This window comes from Natrix helvetica (genome assembly GCF_964273705.1).
Source record: "Natrix helvetica genome assembly, chromosome: 4".
NCBI lineage: Eukaryota > Metazoa > Chordata > Lepidosauria > Squamata > Natricidae > Natrix > Natrix helvetica.
Window position 1 is genome coordinate 144990776 of NC_138550.1, and position 18595 is coordinate 145009370.

General features: G+C 35.8%; 1 protein-coding gene across 5 annotated transcripts in view; it reads left to right on the top strand.

Moving 5' to 3' along the window:
• The window catches only part of VPS13B (vacuolar protein sorting 13 homolog B), a 391865-nt gene that overhangs the window by 54416 nt on the left and 318854 nt on the right, over positions 1-18595 (top strand). For 2 of the 5 annotated variants that reach the window (XM_081951026.1, XM_081951025.1), the window contains exons 1-3: positions 5925-6531; positions 7549-7716; positions 9091-9234. In XM_081951026.1, coding sequence (XP_081807152.1) covers positions 7570-7716; positions 9091-9234 — 291 coding nt within the window. In that variant the 5' untranslated portion in view covers positions 5925-6531; positions 7549-7569. Of the gene's footprint in view, positions 1-5914; positions 6532-7548; positions 7717-9090; positions 9235-18595 lie in introns of those variants that run through there. The other 3 variants (XM_081951027.1, XM_081951023.1, XM_081951024.1) reach the window with 3 other exon arrangements.

An 18595-nucleotide genomic window follows, 5' to 3' on the forward strand; every position in this document is an offset into this window, starting at 1 on the left:
GAAGTTTGTTTTGTTCTGTATTTGGTTGCATTTTACATTGTGGCTATTAGCTTTTGTATCTGTTATCAGTTGTTAGTTTTAAAAATTATTGTTGTATATTTATGTTGTGTATTTATGCCCAGAACCAGGCTTCCTTATAAATCTTGATAAATATATAAATGAAATGTTTCGAGCTACTTTCAAAGTGTACCCAACTTGGGGCTTTTTAGAATTGGTCTAGATCCATGCTCTGCATAATTTTGTATTATTGCTAAAATATTTTTCACATGTTTGTCTGTGTTCTACATAACACGTGTTTTCAACTGAAGTAACACCTATCTAAACAGCTAAATCTAATAACCACCTTAAGGCTTAGCTTGATGTGTGAACGCAAATCACTCAATTAAATGCATCCTTCTTAGAGATCTGTATTGTAACAAAATTAAAAGTTCCTCCCCTACTAAGGAGTGAGCAAACTGCTAGTATCTGAAGTCCATTGAAAGAGGAAAAAGAAAGCACATCTGTTCTCTATTCTCCGTTCTTGCAACGTCTGGAAACACACAGATCTAATTTCTCATTGCAGCTGGCCACAGGGAGGTCAATTTGAGTGTACTCATTCTCTGAAGATTCACTCTAGAATGTTTTGATTTCAGTCCCAGCCTCTCTCTGTCTTTTGCTTTCAGGCTGGTTTACAGAGTGCATTTTATTCAAAGACCTTTTGGGTATTCAAGGGTGATTCTTGAATCCACTATAAAGCCGACTTCTGAGTTCCGCAGAAAGAAATTTCATTCTCTCTGTTGGTTCACATGTGGCCTTTGCTTTCTGGAAGGATTGCCTTCAAGTTCTGTCCCATGTGGCCCTTCATGAATCATTGCCCACTTGATCTTGACTTCCTCGGCTTAACATTTAAATTTTCAAAATTTTCCATGGAATGTTATGAAGGCTCATCTGTGCTCCTGGAAAAGAAATCTCCAAGGCTATTGACAGGATGTTTTGGAAGATGCTGACTGGTCAATAGGTTGCATTCTTATTGCTCCACTTGTTCGGGGGAGGTTGGGCAGAAAGCCAAATAACTTCATGGTGCATATGTAAACTCAGATTACATTGGTCCTTTGGGTTCAGTTACAGCTAGCCTTTCGGACTCAAAATATTCGTAGTAGATTGCGATTAATGAAGCTCTGAAAGTTGAATGATATATAGATAATTATGAGAAGCATAATATTTCTTGCTGGAGCATAATCAGCTAATTTCATGTCTTATATTCCCAAAATAGCAAAACATAAAATAGTTGAAGAAGTTATAAAGGACATTTATAGAAACTGCAATTTAAAAAGAGTGTATATAAAGAAGAGGAATGTTTAATGAGACAGACTTTATAAAGAACAAAATACAGTGAATTCACTGGTACATCAATGTAATAGAGACATGGTATACAAGGATGGAAGTAATAATCATAGTAAATTATCCACAGTAAAACATACTATAGACAACAATCAACTTACAACAACTATAGATGGCACCAAGCTCCATAATTTTCCAATATTTCCCAACAAAAAGTCACTTTTAATCAATTTCTGGCAAGCTATCAGGATAAATATAAACCTAGTTTTATATAGGTATAGTCATAGATTCCCCTTGCACATATATGCTAGTTGTCCCCAACTCTAGGGGGCGGTGCTCATCTCCGTTTTAAAGCCGAAGAGTCAGCATTGTCCAAAGACGTCTCCGTGGACATGTGGCCGGCATGACTAAATGCTGAAGGCGTATGGAACACTGTTCCTAGTTTTAACATAGCTATTATTTCACAAGACAGAGGTTGTTACCGAAAATCAGTGTTTCTGAGACTAAACCATTTTATCTTCCCAGAATGGAAGGTTACCTGCTTATTCCGTAGTGCTCATGAAAAACTGCAGCTGTTGAGGCTCTGGAACAAAGGAGTAATGAGATAGCATTACAGGTAGTTCTTACTTAACAATCAGTTGCTTAGTGACTGTTTGAAGTTACCACAGGAAGCCCCCCCCCCCCCCAAAAGGTACTAAAGACTTGGATTTGAAGTTTTGATAGCTGCCCCTTCCCTGCGGTCACATAATTTCAGTTTAAATGCTCGGCAACTGGTTTGCATTTACAGTTATTTGTAATCTTTCTTGGTCATGTGATTGTGTATTGTCAAAAACCAGCATTTACTTTGAGTTTTTGGTAGAAAGTGCCAGAACAGAAGGTTTGCTTAACAATCTCAGCATTTGATTAATGACTGCAATGTTTCCTTAACAACTACAGCATATATAACTGCTGGGGGGAAATGTTGTAAAATCGGGTCAGTCATATAAATGATCTGTTTAACATCTGGCACAATTTATGACCATAATTCCAGGCTGAATTAATGTCATAAATTGAGGACTATTTTAGTTTTGCATAGAACAGAATGATTACTATAAACCACCAAGGGTTTTGAGGCTGCAAGTCCAATAAATTAATCAATTAGATAGAAAATAATTTCTGCCTTTCTTGCAATAAAAGAACCTCAGATACTCTTATGAAATTAATTCAGGATATTCAGGATTTAGAGAATGACGAATAGGCTTTATATAGAGAAAATTATAGAACTGACAGTCAGATTTTGCTCATAGCAGACAACTTCAATGGTTTTAAAAAGGGACAAGTGAGATTTATGGAGAATCAAATTATGAATATGACATAGAATTTTGGACAAGATGAGATTCCAAAATTCTCATCCAGGATTCCAGATACTATATTGCCTATTCCTGATTTATTATTTAGGATGTTGTGTGAACCCAACCATTATAACTTTTTCATGGGGTATGTGAGAAGTCAGTCGATTTATAAATTATTGAATAAGACAAATGATTTTTGAATTCCACTAATAATATGCCACAAAATGTCTGTTGAAGGATAATTATGTTTTTCTGAAGTTACGTTCTGAAATAGACTTTACCATGAAAAATAGCAAAATAGATTAGGATCTCAAATGCAAGTCATTTTGGAGATTTTTAGGCTGTGATGCTCTTGGTTCTATGATAACAATAACCAATTGTTGTCCTGAATTATAAAAATGTAGAAAAAATATATCAATGAATAAAACCACTTAATCTAAGCAACATTTTCTAAATGCTTACTATTAAGGTAAAGAAATAAGAGTAAGCTATCACTGTCCAGAGCCCCTCTTTGAAGCAGATGGACGGTTTAGAAATATAAAATATAAATAAATTTATACTGGGAAAACAGATTTAAATTCTTGCTTGATACTAATTTATTATAATTCCTTCTAGTATATTTTGCTCTGGTAAGTAAATATGCTTTAGTCTAACCTATTTTTCTCGGCCTCATCAACTTTAAGATGTGTGGACTTCAACTCCCAGAAATCCCCAGATAGCATGGGAGTTAACGTCCGTACATCTTAAAATTGCTGAGGCTGAGACATCTAAACTTAAAGATTTAAAATTTAGAAGTCAGGAAGTTCTTCATATTTATTGTTAGAAAACTTCTTCTGGGAGTTTTGTCAAATTAATATAATTTTTCTCTATTCATTGGAAATGCCTTTAGAAAGTGTTTTCTTTTTTGCAACAAGATTTTTTAGACCTTGGCTGTTTGCATCTGAAATATTTACACGGTCACAGAAAACCATATTTTATACAACATTGCAGTATGAAGTACCATTTCATACTGCAATGTTGTATAAAATATGGTAAAAGTAACATTTTAACAAATATTTAGGCTGCATTCATACAATATAGCCAAGCCATGACTTGGTTTGCATAATATGGCAAGCCAAAACCAAAGATACTACATTTTGGTTTACCATATTATATGAACCAATCCTTACATTTGAAATTATGGTATTTTCACCGCCTCCACTCCTCCCCCATTACCTATGTCCATTCAATTGTGGCTGTGCCCACAGAAAGCCACAGTGACGCAAAAGTAACATCCGTTCAGAGGTATCATACTGCCAAATACATACTTGCATTGCATCCCAATGTCTGATGCAAGTAAGTATGTTGCAAGATTTCTATCATGATACACATTTCATTATATGCTTTATTTCCCCCCTTATTTTCAAGTCAGCCTTCCTTGCTTTCATTCTTTCTAAAACTGGACAAAGTGGCAACAACAATAGTCACTGGGGCTTGAAATAGACTGAAGATGTCTAATGGCAAAACTTGATGAAAGGGCAGGATCTACCACTTCCAGCTTCTCTCAAAGAAAACTGAGGAATCTTGAAAGCAGTACAAGTTGCAAGTGCAAGAATGGAAAAAAATTCTAAATCAGTGTGTTTTTTTTATTATGCAACTTTTAAGATATGTGGACTTCAACTTCCAGAATTCCCCAATCAGCATATATTGCCAACTTTGCCCAGTTTCTAAATGGACAATTCTAAATAAAAGTAGTGCTTGTGACTCATTCTCCTTTGTGACTTTGGTTCTTTTAAGCTTTATTTGACTGTAGGTTACAACAGGATGGAGTCTTAAGAAATGGCAAGGGAATCCTACAGTCAGACCTAGCCCATTCCTTCTGCAGGATGTAATGAGACTGGGGACTGTTTCTTTTGCTAAGTAATGATGTACCCAAAGAGGAACTATCAGGTGCTGGAATTAACCAACTATACTGGCTGCCCTACAGAATCAGGACAGCACCCTTCAGCCAAGTCTGTAGATATTCTTAGTCATCCAGGTCCTGGTTGTTCCAAAGGTGCATTTTTCAGGAGGCAATTGGACTTTCTTGTTTTTTCTTTTGAAGATGTTTCGCTTCTCATCGAAGAAGCTTCTTCAGCTCTGACAGGACAGCGGGAATGGAAGGATTCATATTCCTTGTAGACAGCTGCTTTAACTACCCTCTAAAATGTGGTGGCGAACCTATGGCACACGTGCCGGAAACGGCACAGAGAGACATCCCACGTGGGATGCACGGCCTTGCTGGCTCCTCTTCCACATTTCTGTGCACACACATGTGCTGGGCAGTTGGCCTTCGCATGTGCGGGAGCGCCAAAACCTGGAAGACCAGCATTCTGGCGCGCATGCATGCATTGGAACGCAAACTTCCTTGTTTCTGTTGCGTGCATGCCTGACAGCTAGCTGTTTGTCTGGCATGCACCCATGCCGGAAACCAGAAGTTCAGACGTGGTCTTCCAGGTTTTGACTCTCCCGCCTGCGTGAACACCTGCAAGACTTGCACGTTCCTTGCGGGATGGTTTTGCGTGAATTTCCGGCGCGCAGGTTGGCATGCGGTGACAAAAAAGGCTAGTCATCACTGCTGTAAAAGGATGCAAATGACCAGCTGCCTGCAAGAAATACAAATCCTTCCATTCCCCACTATCCTGCCAGAGCTAAAGAAGCTTCTTGGATGAGAAGTAAAACGTCTTCAAAAGAAAAAAACAAGGAAGTCCAGTTGCCTCCTGAAAAAAAAAAAGCACTTTTGGGACCCCCTTCAGGAATGAGTCAAAACAAAAGCAAGCTAAATTGTCCAGGTAGGTATTATATTTCATGCCAGGTGAAGGAGAGGTGAAGACAGTAGCACTTCAGCAGCAGAGAAATCCTTAGTCTTCTTCCATCTCTCCACGTCAAACATAGAAGCGAAGCTGTGGTTGGGTCCATGCTGCCCAGACCAGCATCCACGTCGTCACTGACCCCAATCCTTTGCGTCCTCACAACACGTGGAACACGCATTCAGTTATTGAGCCGGAGGTGCTTTAAAATGCAGGTCACCAGGAGAGATCCCTTTCCCTGGATCCCGGTCCAAACCTCTCCCTCCCTCCCGGACTTGGACTCTCCTGCTCCGCTGCAACCTTCACGAAGAACGCCGGGGTCAGAACCACCGCAAGGGAAGAAAAAAATTGGCCTGTTACTTCCCAGGGAAATTCTGCTCCAAAAATGACCGGAGGCTCCAAAGTCCGTAGTGTCGTCTGAAGTCGCTGCAAAAATAGAAAGCGAGGGGCTCCCCGCGAGGCTCTGGAACTACGCGCGCAATCAACCCCCGTACCACTTTCCCTCTTTTCGCCCTCCGCGATGCCTTCCGCCGGATGGTGTCACCGCGAAACCTGTCTCCGAGACCGCGAGGGGCGGTTTTAAGGGGAACACCAGTTGTCGTGGAACCCGGAAGTGTCCCGGCGGGCGTGAAGAGCGCAGCCCCTTTGACCCTCGGCGGTCCCTTTCTGTTGGGCTGACCCTGAAAATGAGGGTCCCGCCGGCGGCGGCGGCGGGTGGGCCGGAGCTCCGCGGTTTGTGAGGCGGCGCCTGGGAAGAGCGGCTTTTGACCTTAGGTTGGGGGGGGGGGTCTGATGCGAAAACGGACTTGGCGGGCAGGAGAAGAGCCGGAGGCTGCTTGGCCAGAGACTTACTCAGGAGACAGATGCGAAGACGGCAAGCGGGAACACGCATCTGGACGCGTGTCAGGCTCGAAGGCAGCGGAGGGTGGGGGATTCAACGGGAAAGAAGGGAGGGGGCTCAGCACCAGAGGCACGAAGCTGCAGCCTCTGGGACCTGCTTCGGGGGGCGACGCCGAATTTCGGGGTTCGCGTGGAAAGCCCGTCCTTGAAAGGTACATGGTGGTTTGCATGTTTTCTTCTGTGCCCTGGGAACTTTTGAGTATATAGTGCCGCTTTAATGAGGAATGTTCTGTTGTCGTGGACCGTAAAAATATAAATTATGGGCGATGAAGTGTGAGTAGGAGGTTTCTTAAGAAGCTGCGGTTAACTGAGTTGAAAAGTATGCTAAGTCATGTTATGACATTGCGACAAGTGAAATAGACGATGCACATAGTGGAAACTTTTTTTTTTTTTGAGAGACACAACTGGGGCAGTAGTGTTATGTGGTAAAGTTAGATATTTTACAGTATTTTTTAACATTTAAAATTTGCTTGCTTGAATTCAGACAAGAAGATCATGTATGGGTAGAACACACATTTATTCAAAGTACCGTACATCAGTATTAATGCCCTAATTGTATTTTGCACTTAAAGAACACTTATTATTGCCTAAGAGCAAATCGGTTACAGAATATACGAACATTTAATTTGCTGTAGGTTTCAGTCCAATGTAAGATTATAGAGTTAAATCATTGAATGAGTTAAAAAACATGAAGCCCAAATGCAGAAATTTAGTTTTGGCTTAGCATGATGTTTGGAAGAAGACGTCATGTGGGTTGCAATCCTGTTAATTGCAGGCTCATTTCATAAAAGTCATTGTTTGATGGATATGATTGTGTATGTATACATAAACAAACAGACATGCATGTAATGGACGGTGGTGGTGGTGGGGTTTCCAAAGGGAAGGAGGTTTTGTTGTACTAAATTTAGTTTGCTGGATATATACTTATAATAGCAATATCTTTACTATCATTTAGCTGATAATAAAAGCCACAGATTCCACTGGATTTACTTCTACTTTTTAATACCTACTTATATATTGCATTAAATTTTCAAGTAAATATACATTGATCGAAAGTGTTAGAATACAGTATAGCATTTTAAATCCATGAGTTTTTGTTTAATACTTGTGAACCACAGGTAATCCTAAATTATTATGTATACTAAAGTTACAATATGTTTTCTTAAAAGGCTCTTGTGAATAGAGGCACAATGCTGGAATCCTATGTAACTCCTATTCTAATGAGTTATGTGAATCGTTACATCAAGAATTTGAAGCCCTCTGATTTACAGTTGTCACTCTGGGGAGGAGATGTAGTTCTCAGCAAACTTGAGCTAAAACTCGATGTTCTTGAACAGGTATGTTATTGTAATTATTTTGATTAAATCTTAAATAAAACTTTATCCTAAAGTTATTCTTAATGATAACTGAGAATAGTATATTACAATATGTATTATATATTATAATTATATGATATAATTGATTAATATGTCATGTGTCCTTGTTATGTTGATAAATACTGTATGTGTCTAAACACTTATATATAATATATGTAATAATTTTGGAAGGATTTCAATTAAATTAAGCAATTATCAAAATATTGAAATAGGCCTATGGTTTCTATTATATGAATAAATAAGTTTTCTTTGATACTTAATAACAGATACTATGTAGCAAGAACATTTTAAAAAATCTAATTCTGTTAAAATGTTCTAAATTAACATTTTGTACATTGAAGTCTTAAAGCTATAGTGTAAAGTACTTATAGCTATCAATATTTATTTTTCATTGTTGACATGTGAACTGGTTATTGTTAAAGCTTACATTTGAATCAATGGCGATTATCAAGCAATTGATATTAAGAAGTTCTCATAAGTCAGCAAAAAGAGCATAAACATCTCACATAATTGTAGATTAAAATTGCAATTACAAATATACTGTTATTGTCTGGGTTGTCAGCTTTAAGTGCTCCATTATAGTTACTATTTCATGTTTAATTATTATTAATACTGAGAGATGGTAGTTTTTTCTTCAGTTATTTTAGTAACTGTATTCTCTTCTTTGACATATACATTCACCCACCACTTTGCTTTATAAGTATATATTATACTTCTAAAAGTTTAGCTCTCATGTAGAAATCTCATTTCTCATAGGGACGGTATCAATAAGACAGACATTGTGCTTTCCTATGTCTTGTTTATTTAGTCTCTCAGTCCAGCAAATAATGCAGATCCATAGATATATGATTCAAGTGAATTTCTGCTTTAGAGCAAATTTCATATATTGAGACATAAGTTGTGATTTGTAGTTTCTTGTGCCCATATAGAAGGTCTAGCTTATATAACTTCTTGAACGGTTACATTAAATGGGATTGTTTCCTGAAAGATGCTGTAAGCAGTATTTTAGAAACCATTCATCGGCAGAAATCATGGCTTTACATGGTTAATATATTTCATATTTTGTAAGCTATGCATTTTTACTGTCGAATCTTCAAGTATCAGTTATAAAATCCAAATAATTCGTGGAATTGTGAATTCTCTGAAATCCAGTTATTTTGAATAGGAAAACATGTTCCAGCAAATTATTGTTCGTGTGCGAATATTGTTAGCTATTAAAAAAAGAAATAAGCTGAACTAAGTTTTAATAATGGTAAGTAGGTGTTGAGGCAACTCATTTCATTTAAATTAGGTTTTAATAGCTAACTCAGTCATTTCATGTACTTTACTTTCCAGGAGCTGAAATTGCCGTTTACCTTTTTAAGTGGACACATTCACGAATTGCGTATTCATGTACCATGGACAAAACTTGGTTCGGAACCAGTTGTGATTACGATCAATACAATGGAATGCATCTTGAAGTTAAAGGATGGACTCCAGGTAACAACTGGCAAGCCTAAATAAAATAAGACAATGTGAACTGAGTCATACGACATCTTAACATTGTTAGTTATTATTAAAAGTATTTTGTGTTAATAATGTTATGTGTAGAATTTCGGAAAACGCTTTATAATTTTTGTGAAATTATGATTGAAAGTTTAGGGAAATTATGTTTTCCCTCAAAGCAGTTGGTACTGCTTTTTTGCTGAACTGGCGATAGATTTGGGATTGAGAATGATATAAGCAGTCAAATTCCTTCAGTTTTCTTTTTTCTTTTTCAACCAGCTAGTGCTCTGGATCTCTCTATTTGTTAGGAACAGATATAGAAGTAGCATCTTTGACTTAATATCATTTGATCCTTCTGTACCATTGCTTGAATTCCATGCAAATCTTCTTGACTTGGATTTTATCTTTATAGTCTAGTAACTGGATATTCTGATTTGAGGTTGAACATACTCAGTGGTTGGGAAGCATATGAAACTTGAGTTGTCAAGGTTTTCTTGGCTAACATCACAATTGGAAATGCCACATGCAGAGATTTAAAGATTCAATTGCTGATAAATTTATTGCAAAACTGAATTCATTATGAAAGAATTTCAGCAATTGCCATAGATCAGATTAAGCTCTACTTATAGTGAAATAGCGTTTCAAATTCCTGAACCATTTTTTTCCTGCTTTTGTGATGCAATCTGTTTTAATCTACTTTCTTCTGGTGGGAGGGATAGTCTCTGCATGTCCCTTATTTATTATTTTATATTATCCTGCTTTTATTATTTTTATAAACAACACAACAATAACCCTGTGAGTTGAGAGAGTGTGACTTGCCACTTGCCTTTTGTGCCTAATGGACTAGTCTGGGTTTAAATTGCTTGTTTTTGACATTGTAAGAATTTGTCTTTACACCTGTGAAATAATGGAATTTTGCAGTTATGAATTATTTCCAGTAGTAAATGTAGATGACTCTTCCAGGTTTATCATACTAAGGAGGTAAATATATACATTAGCATTAATGTATTTGAAATTTATTAATGTATGTACCTAATTTACTATAATTAAGAACCAGGTTCTAAAAAAAAGGAAGCCTCATTTACCCAAATTGAATAAATGGTGAAATGGGGCCTAAATGTCAAATACATTACAGGTAATCCTTGAATTACAACCATAATTGCATCCAGAATTATGGTTGTAAATTGTGCTGGTTGTTAACTGGGTCATCATTTGACTGTGCCTAATTTTATGACCTTTTATGCAATGGCCATTAAGTGAATGCAATGGTTGTTAAGAGAACCCTTTTTAGCCAATGGCCGTTTTGTTTGTTTGCAAGAACTGGATGTAAACACTGGTTTCTGACAAAGATCATTATAAATTGTCATAGGACCACGGGATGGTGCAAACTGTCATAAATGTGGGCAGGTTGCTGAATGCCCCAAATGGGATCATGTGACCATGAGGTGGGGGGATGTGGCTAAGTGACCAGTCACAGGTCAAGGACTACCAGCACTTAATTTTCCAGATTTGCCATTCCTGGTCCAACATTTATTTTAAGAGCATATTCTGAATAATCTTCTGGTTCCCTGCCCACACCCATCATATTTGCAGAAACTGAAGGGAGTAAATTAATGAAAAATGTGCAACTAACTAAATGGAATTTACTGCATTGCTGCAAAATTTACTAAAGGCAAACTGCTTTTATAAGAATTTTGTTTAATCTATCGATGATACTTCTATTACTGGTTTGCCTCTGCAGCTTGCTGGACAAAGAGTCAGTTCTTTGTTTTCACATTTGAGCAAGATGTTTCAGTGCAGTATAAAACTTAAATCCAGATGCTGGGCTAAAAAAGCCATAACTTTCATGCTTTGTTGTGATCCAGTCCCTGGCCACTATTGGGGAGAGAAAAAAACTTCATCCAAGTTTGACCTTGTTCTATCCTGCTACATATTTTGTAATATTCTAAATCAACAATTGAACTCTGGATTATCATTCCTCTCTATCACATATACTTTTCTTTTAATTACTAATTTGTTAGATCTTTTCCCCCCCTCTTCATGTAGTGTATTCTCAAGAAAAAAATAACAAAATTAATGTTTAGAAAGAAGGGGTTTCCTCCATTATAAGGGAATTCTGTGTAGATAGTAGACATTGATATAAAACAGTAAAACATAAGATGGCAAAGATGGTTAGAGCAAGAATTTCAATAGCGATCAATTGAAAAAAATTGTTATTATTACTATTGTTAGGTGGATTGTAGAGTAGACATTTCCATGGCTGTTTAATGGACAAATTCTACTAATGAAAGGACGGGAGCTGTGGGACAGTTATAAAAGTATACAAGAAATCTGTTAAAAGCATAACACAGACTTTAATTGTACTGAGGAAGTATAACAATTTTAACAATATTGTTGTTAAAATAGTAGTATTGCAACAATAACAACAGGTCAAAAGCCCAACCAAAAGAAGCACACACATTAAAACAGTAAAAACGAATAAGTAGAATATACATAGGATGTAAATCAACTTGAGCATGGACAGATTATTAAGTATATTAGATAACTGAAAATCTATTAGCAGTAGCATTTTCATCACATTTAGTGACTTTACTGGAGATATTTGGTGATCAGTCAGCTAGAAGAAAACAGATAGTTTCCTCTGATTTTACATGGTTGTGAGCGAAGAGGGGCATCACAAGAGAATGTGTTAGATTTTTTTCTGTTTCCTTTAACCAGAGGAACCTGGTGTCTGTATGTAGTATAAGTACAGGTAAGGTATTATGTATATATGAACCCTCTTTGTGGAAGGCCATCTTAATATCTCTCTCATCAAAACTCTAGGGTTTCTCTAAAGCATTGCAGGAGTAGGTTCTGTCAGGCACTACTGCCGGTTCGCTCGTGGGTGCGCCCTGTGTGTGCATGCACAGTGCAATAAAAATTGTTCCGTGCATGCACAGAAGCAAAAAACAGGATGGACAACCGGTTCAGGGGAGTAGCAAGTCTGGGTCGCTGCCGGTTCCAGTGACCCAGGCCGCCAAACCACTACCAGTTCGGCTGAACTGGTCCAAATCGGTAGGAACCCACTACTGATGTATTAGTTTTTTGCCAACAGCATTTTCTGATTTGGAAATTATTTTGTTGCTCTCGTCTATGCCTGATATGTGTACCTCAGGGATCTCTGTTATCATGTTAAAAAAAGAGAGAACTACTATCCAATCTTAATATTTCCCTTGGTTATTTAATATATTTATATTTAATATATAAAGCAAGCTTGTATTGACAATGAGTTTTGTTAATTGGCTTGTGTCAACTAATAAGTTTTGACTAATGAGAAGTTGCTAATTATGAATGCATGTGTACTTTCATATGCAGGTGAATCTTGGCTTGGCTAAGGACCCATGATTTCTAATAAATGTTAAACAGATTGTAGGATGCAATGAATGGGTCTGAAAATTAATATTTTAAAGAGGGAAATGGTTGTGTTCAATAGAGAAGAAGGATTGCAAATTATACCTAAATAGCACAAAACTGGAGGAAGTAGATTTTGTATGCCTTGGTGGAATATTCTCTAAATGTAAGAAAATGAATACAGACGTAACATCTACAAATGCAGATAGGAGAGTAGTGTGAAGAAATAATACTAAGGAGAAGCATAAGAATATGCTTCTGTACTGTTGGTTATTTATTTGACTACACAACTTGCACATTGTAACTCTGGTGGTTAAGCAGGATTAAAACCAAAGCCCCTAAATCAAAAATATAAAGACAACATAAAGAAAATAATAATACAAACAAGTCACAGTCATTCAGTTTCCAGTCTTTACAGTAGCTTGGATCATTGCTTGGGAAAAGCCAAGGTCTTACTGGAGATTGGGGCCATCTGAATCTTGTTGGGTAATTAATGCTGTTCCAAAGCATGAATGTTACGACAGAGAAAACACACCTTTGAAGTGCCATCAGATAACAGTGTCATGCAATGATAATATCTCTTGGAGGTATACTTATCCTACAAGTAACTTGGCCCTGGCCATGGACAAGTTTATAGGTGATAATTGGCATCTTGTTATATGGGAGCAATGGTTGGAGATGACAGAAGAAATGTAAAAGTAAATTGAATTCAATGGGAATAAGTTACTAAAAATTGTGTGTAGTACAACAAGAATAGTTAAAAGTCAAGAAAGAATCGGTGTGGAATAAACATGAATTGAATACAGTTGACTGATCAATAAGAAAGGAGTAGGTTGACATGATTTGGTCATATAGAGACAATAAATGAGGTTTGAATTATTCTACTATAATGAAAGGTTGAGAAGAAAGGGAATATTGAGAAAAATACAGCTGGAACAAGATTTAAGAAGATTAAATAATGACAGGCAATATATGAAGTGGGGAATGAAGTGATGGAAGCAAAACATATACCCAAAGAGAATAGAGTGATTGACATATATGTATCTAGTTTTTACAAATGTAGTTTGTTCTTTCTCTTTTAGATGGTTTATGTTTATTTGTCACTTGTAGGGGTTATTTAAGCATTGGCTCCTGAGAGTGATAACCCATATTTTAAGCCTATTTATTTTCCTTCAGTAATCATGCTTGTTGCATTTCTACGATCATCTTGTAAAATGTACAAGAGAAACCGAATCTCTGCATAGAATGCTTTGCAGTATGATCTATGTTGATTGAAAAATAAGGATTTTCTCAAGGTAAAACATGCAGAAGTGCAGCGTTGCTCTTCTTAATATGATATTGATTGTTTTTAATATTTGCATTTTAAAAATATATACTATAATGAGAACGTTGATATATTTTTTAAAAAAGCCCGGTCCTAGTTATGCCACCCATGTACTGCTTTATATTTTAAAAAAAATAAAAAGTCCAGAACTCTTAAGTATTTTTTTTTCAGTGCTAAGGTAGAAGCTTTGAGGCCAGATGTCCCATAAGAAACACATTTTAGAAGCAGCAAATTACAACTAATTATGGAAGCTGCAGAAACAGATTTGTAACACATGACATTGTGCAACCCAGAACTAATATTTGATATTGGACCATGCAGATGGCTACTGCTGGAATGATCAGGTTTCCTGCTTGCGTGGTATTTGAAACTTGAATTTTGTGGGGCATATAGCAAAAGGTCAAATGTCACAAATGTAAAGCACTCTCAAAACAAGTATTTGTTACAGATGTTTAAGAATCTATGGCGAGAAAGGCATTTTGAAAATTACAACTGACATTTGGACAAATTATTCCATAGCATGTGGACTTTTGGAGAGTAACATTTGGACTTGTGCCAATGATATCTTTGCTTCTTTCATTTATATTTTTTGCAATCGTTTTTTTTCCCTTTTCTATGCCTATATTTAGAAGCTTAAGGAATTTAGGTAATTAGCTTCCAACCTTTCCCTCTAAAATGCTCCATATATATCCTTAAGAGCCTTTTTTAAAAAAAAAAATCCTATTAATACTGTAGATTATACATTTTAAAGTAATTTGTGCATTTAGATGATGTATAGCTCCTTGCCCTGAGAGAATTTGCCATCTGATCAAATCTGTACTGATGTTAGTTATTGTGGATTATATATCTGATTAGGGTTTTTTTTAATCTATAAACTCTTACATTTTTTAATTCTTGTATTTTATCTTGGTTAGAAGTATTGCATTGAGAAACAAGTTAAAAATAATAAGTAGATGTTGCAAAAGTAGGATGAATATATTTATAAATTTTTTCTACATGTATAGTTTTTCATTATACAATGTGACAATTTTATAATAGGAAATTATTAAAGAATAAAAGGAAAAAAGCCTCCACTTTAAATCCAATAAAAATAATAATCAAGTAGTTTTTGTAGTGTACTGTAGAAAAAAAAGGCCCATCCTCCTATATGCACTAATTTCTGTTACTAAGAGGACATATATCTAAAAAAAATACAAACACCTTAAAAGGAATTGCTTTGAGACAGAATAACAATATATACTGTCACAAATAAAAACATTTTAACTATTTTCATTTTGAAATGTGTGTTTCAGAAAAGAATATTGAAGAATTGAAACAAATCTTTAAAATAAAATAAAAATATTTTAAATTATTTTGTAATCCAAAATTAATTTGATGCATCTTTTGGTTAGAAGCTTATCGTAGTTTCCTGATTGTGTACTTTGATGGCAAAAAAATATGGATAAATGTAAGAATGAATAATATAGAGAATGCCACCTGGTGGGACACAGAAAGAAAGTCTTTTCTGCCACTGGGTCTTTTAGTATTTTACAAGGCCCTATATATGTCTCCAGTATTTCCATTATTGTGAGAATTATTTAGTGATATTAATTTACTCTACTCTGTCCAATAACCAAAATTTTCTGAATGAATGACAGAGTTATATAAAACATTAATTTTTCTAAAAACATTTAAAAAGCAGGAAAAACTGTACATATGTTGTCCATTTCTAGGTATTCACAGAACCTGTAAGCCAGTAAAATTGAATTTTGAAGATAACAATGATCCAAACATTATAGTTGGATAATGTTTTCTGATGAAAGAAAAGGATTACTCAGATACGTATTAAGAATGTGCAGAACATTCTATAGAAGAAAAAGATTGTCTTTTAGAGTAGATTTACAGTAGACAACTAAAAATGGCATAAAATATGATCCAAGAAAAGAAAACAAACAAAATCAGCAGCAGAAACCAAACAAAATTAAAGGAGGAAAAAGGGAAAAAAAACCAATTCAAAGTATAATTATATGCTTAGGTCTCTAGAAACAAAATTTGAAACACATGTGAAAATTAAATTTTGCAGGAATATGACTTCACTTTTAAAAGTGAGGAAATTACATATCTTAAGAGCAGTGTGAAAGCAGATAAAAGAAAGTCTTCTGGACTCTTGGAACAATATATTTTGGTTATGTTAATTTTTAAACAAGTCTTATGCCTTATCATATTTGGTATGATCTGATTTAAATTACTTGTTTAGCCTAGTAAACAAAGATTATACTGCTGTGATACCTGTACTAATGGAAACGTAGTCATGCATATACTGTAAATATCTTCCTTTTAAATGTGGCAATCACAAGAGGAATTTCAAAGCCAATTATTCTGTTTTTATCTTTTTATTAGGTTAAAAATATGGTGAACTAAAATACAATTTTAGTATTGTAGGCATATAATTAGTTCCCCTGTGGTGAATTGTGTGTTGTTTCTTTGCTTCCCTTTGTTTTGGCTCATTAAAATTCTGAAGATTGCTCATCCATGATCCAACAACAAGTGGCTCAATAAAGTTTCTCTATTCCTTACTGTCAGGAGCATCATTTATAGCAGGGCTTCTTAACCTGGAGTCTATGAATAGATTTCAGGGGTCCATGTATTTGGATAGGGAAAAAAACTGAATTTTACTTTCAGTAAATGCTAACTAAAATGTAGGCTTTCGTTCAATAATGAATGTAAGCAGCCAAGTAATTAATGGCCTCTAAACTCCAGAAATGTTAATCTCATTATCTAAAATTATTTGAATTGCTTTTAAATATTTTGATAATTATATTTGAGCTGCTAATCTCACTAGTGATTTGCCATTTGTTGTTCAGTCGCTAAGTCGTGTCCAACTCTCTGTGACCCCATAGCATGCCAGCCCCCCCGTCATCCACTGTCTATGGAAATCTGCCCAAATCTACACCCACTGCATCGATGACACTATCTAACCATCTTATCCTCTGCTGTCCCCTTCTTCTTTTGCCTTCGATCTTCCCAGCATCAAGGTCTTTTCCAGTGACTTCTGTCTTCTCATTTGGTGGCCAAAACTTTTTGACTTTTAGCTTCAGTATCTGTCCTTCCAAAGGACAGTCAGGATTGATTTCCTTTAGGATTGACTGATTTGATCTCCTTGCAGTCCAAGGACTCTCAAGAATATTCTCCAACAACAGTTTGAAAGCAATTCAATTCTTCTGTGCTTAGCCTTGCGCATAGTTCAACTCTCACAGCCATACTTTACTGTTGGGAAAACCGTAGCTTTAACAATACAGACCTTTGTTGGCAAGATGATGTATTTACTTTTTAATACGCTGTCTAGGTTTGCCATAGCTTTCCTTCCAAGGAGCAAGTGGCTTTTTTAATTTCATGGCTGCAGTCGCCATCTGCAGTGATCTTGGAACCCAAGAAAATAAAATCTGTCACTGCTTTCATTTCTGTATTTTAAAAAGGTAAGCTACATTTTAGGCTTTCACTGAATGCTGAATCTAAAACCATTTTTAAAGCAGAATCACAAAAAGGATCCTGGTCCATCTTAGCAATTCATATTGCTGAATTATAGCTAAGCAAGCTTAATGCTGCTGACTTAACAGTTAACTGATTAAAGCTGGTGGGAAGGAAATTCATGCTTCAGAAGAGAAGTAATGGAAGCAGACTGTATTCCACCAGTGTCTTCACTGTGTAATGAAATATATTTTCTTTATTTCCCTTTTGATAAGGAAGCCCTAATGGTGTTGCATTTAATGCATGTCTCCTTAGTTGGATAATTCTAGTGTTTTGGGGAATAATTAGTATGCAATTCTTAATCCCAACATCATTTTTGCTGGGCCATAGATCATGCTGATGTAATGTAAACATCAGAATACTAGGAATTCCCAAATAAATTATTTTTTAAATGAATTTTCATTGCAAAATCAAATGTTTTGCTTATCTGTATAGATTAGTGTATGGCCCAATGTGCAGTTGAAAAATACCAAGGCTATTTAAAAAAAGAATGGCAAGTAAACTGTCCTTGATTTGATGACTTAGTTTTCTCCCAACGTATTCAACTATAATTTCACACAGTTCTTTGTAGAGAAAACTGTCATTTTCTTTTCTACATATTTACTTACATGACAGGTTTTGTCCATGTTGCCTTTTGTTGATTTTAAGAAGTCACTTTTGGAAAAGGATGTAAAAGATTTTTGCAAATTTAAATTTGTTTCTCTTGATGGAGAAAAATTTATAAAAGAGGTAGATTTTGCCATATGTCTTAACATTGCTTGAATTCCAGGCACTTGCATTCCTGAGGGAGCACATTCTGTAGCTAGATCCCCTCAACCCATAATGCTTTAGCTCCGGATCTCATGCATTTGTCAGGAATTCCTAAATGTCGTTGTCCCACAAGGGTGCAGCTGTCTTGTTGGGTCATGGGGATGTAGTTACAGATGTATTGGATCCTAATTAGTGTGTGTAATTTTTTTGTGTAACAGACATATTAAAGTACAGCATAGGGCAATACATTTATGATCAACTTTGCTAAATAAGGATTCTAGTAAAATATGCTCAGTCTCAGCACTAACAGGATCAGTTTCTAACTGTAACTGGAAAGCAGCCTAATCTTAGTTAAATAATTGAAATAAAGTAAACATGTAACAG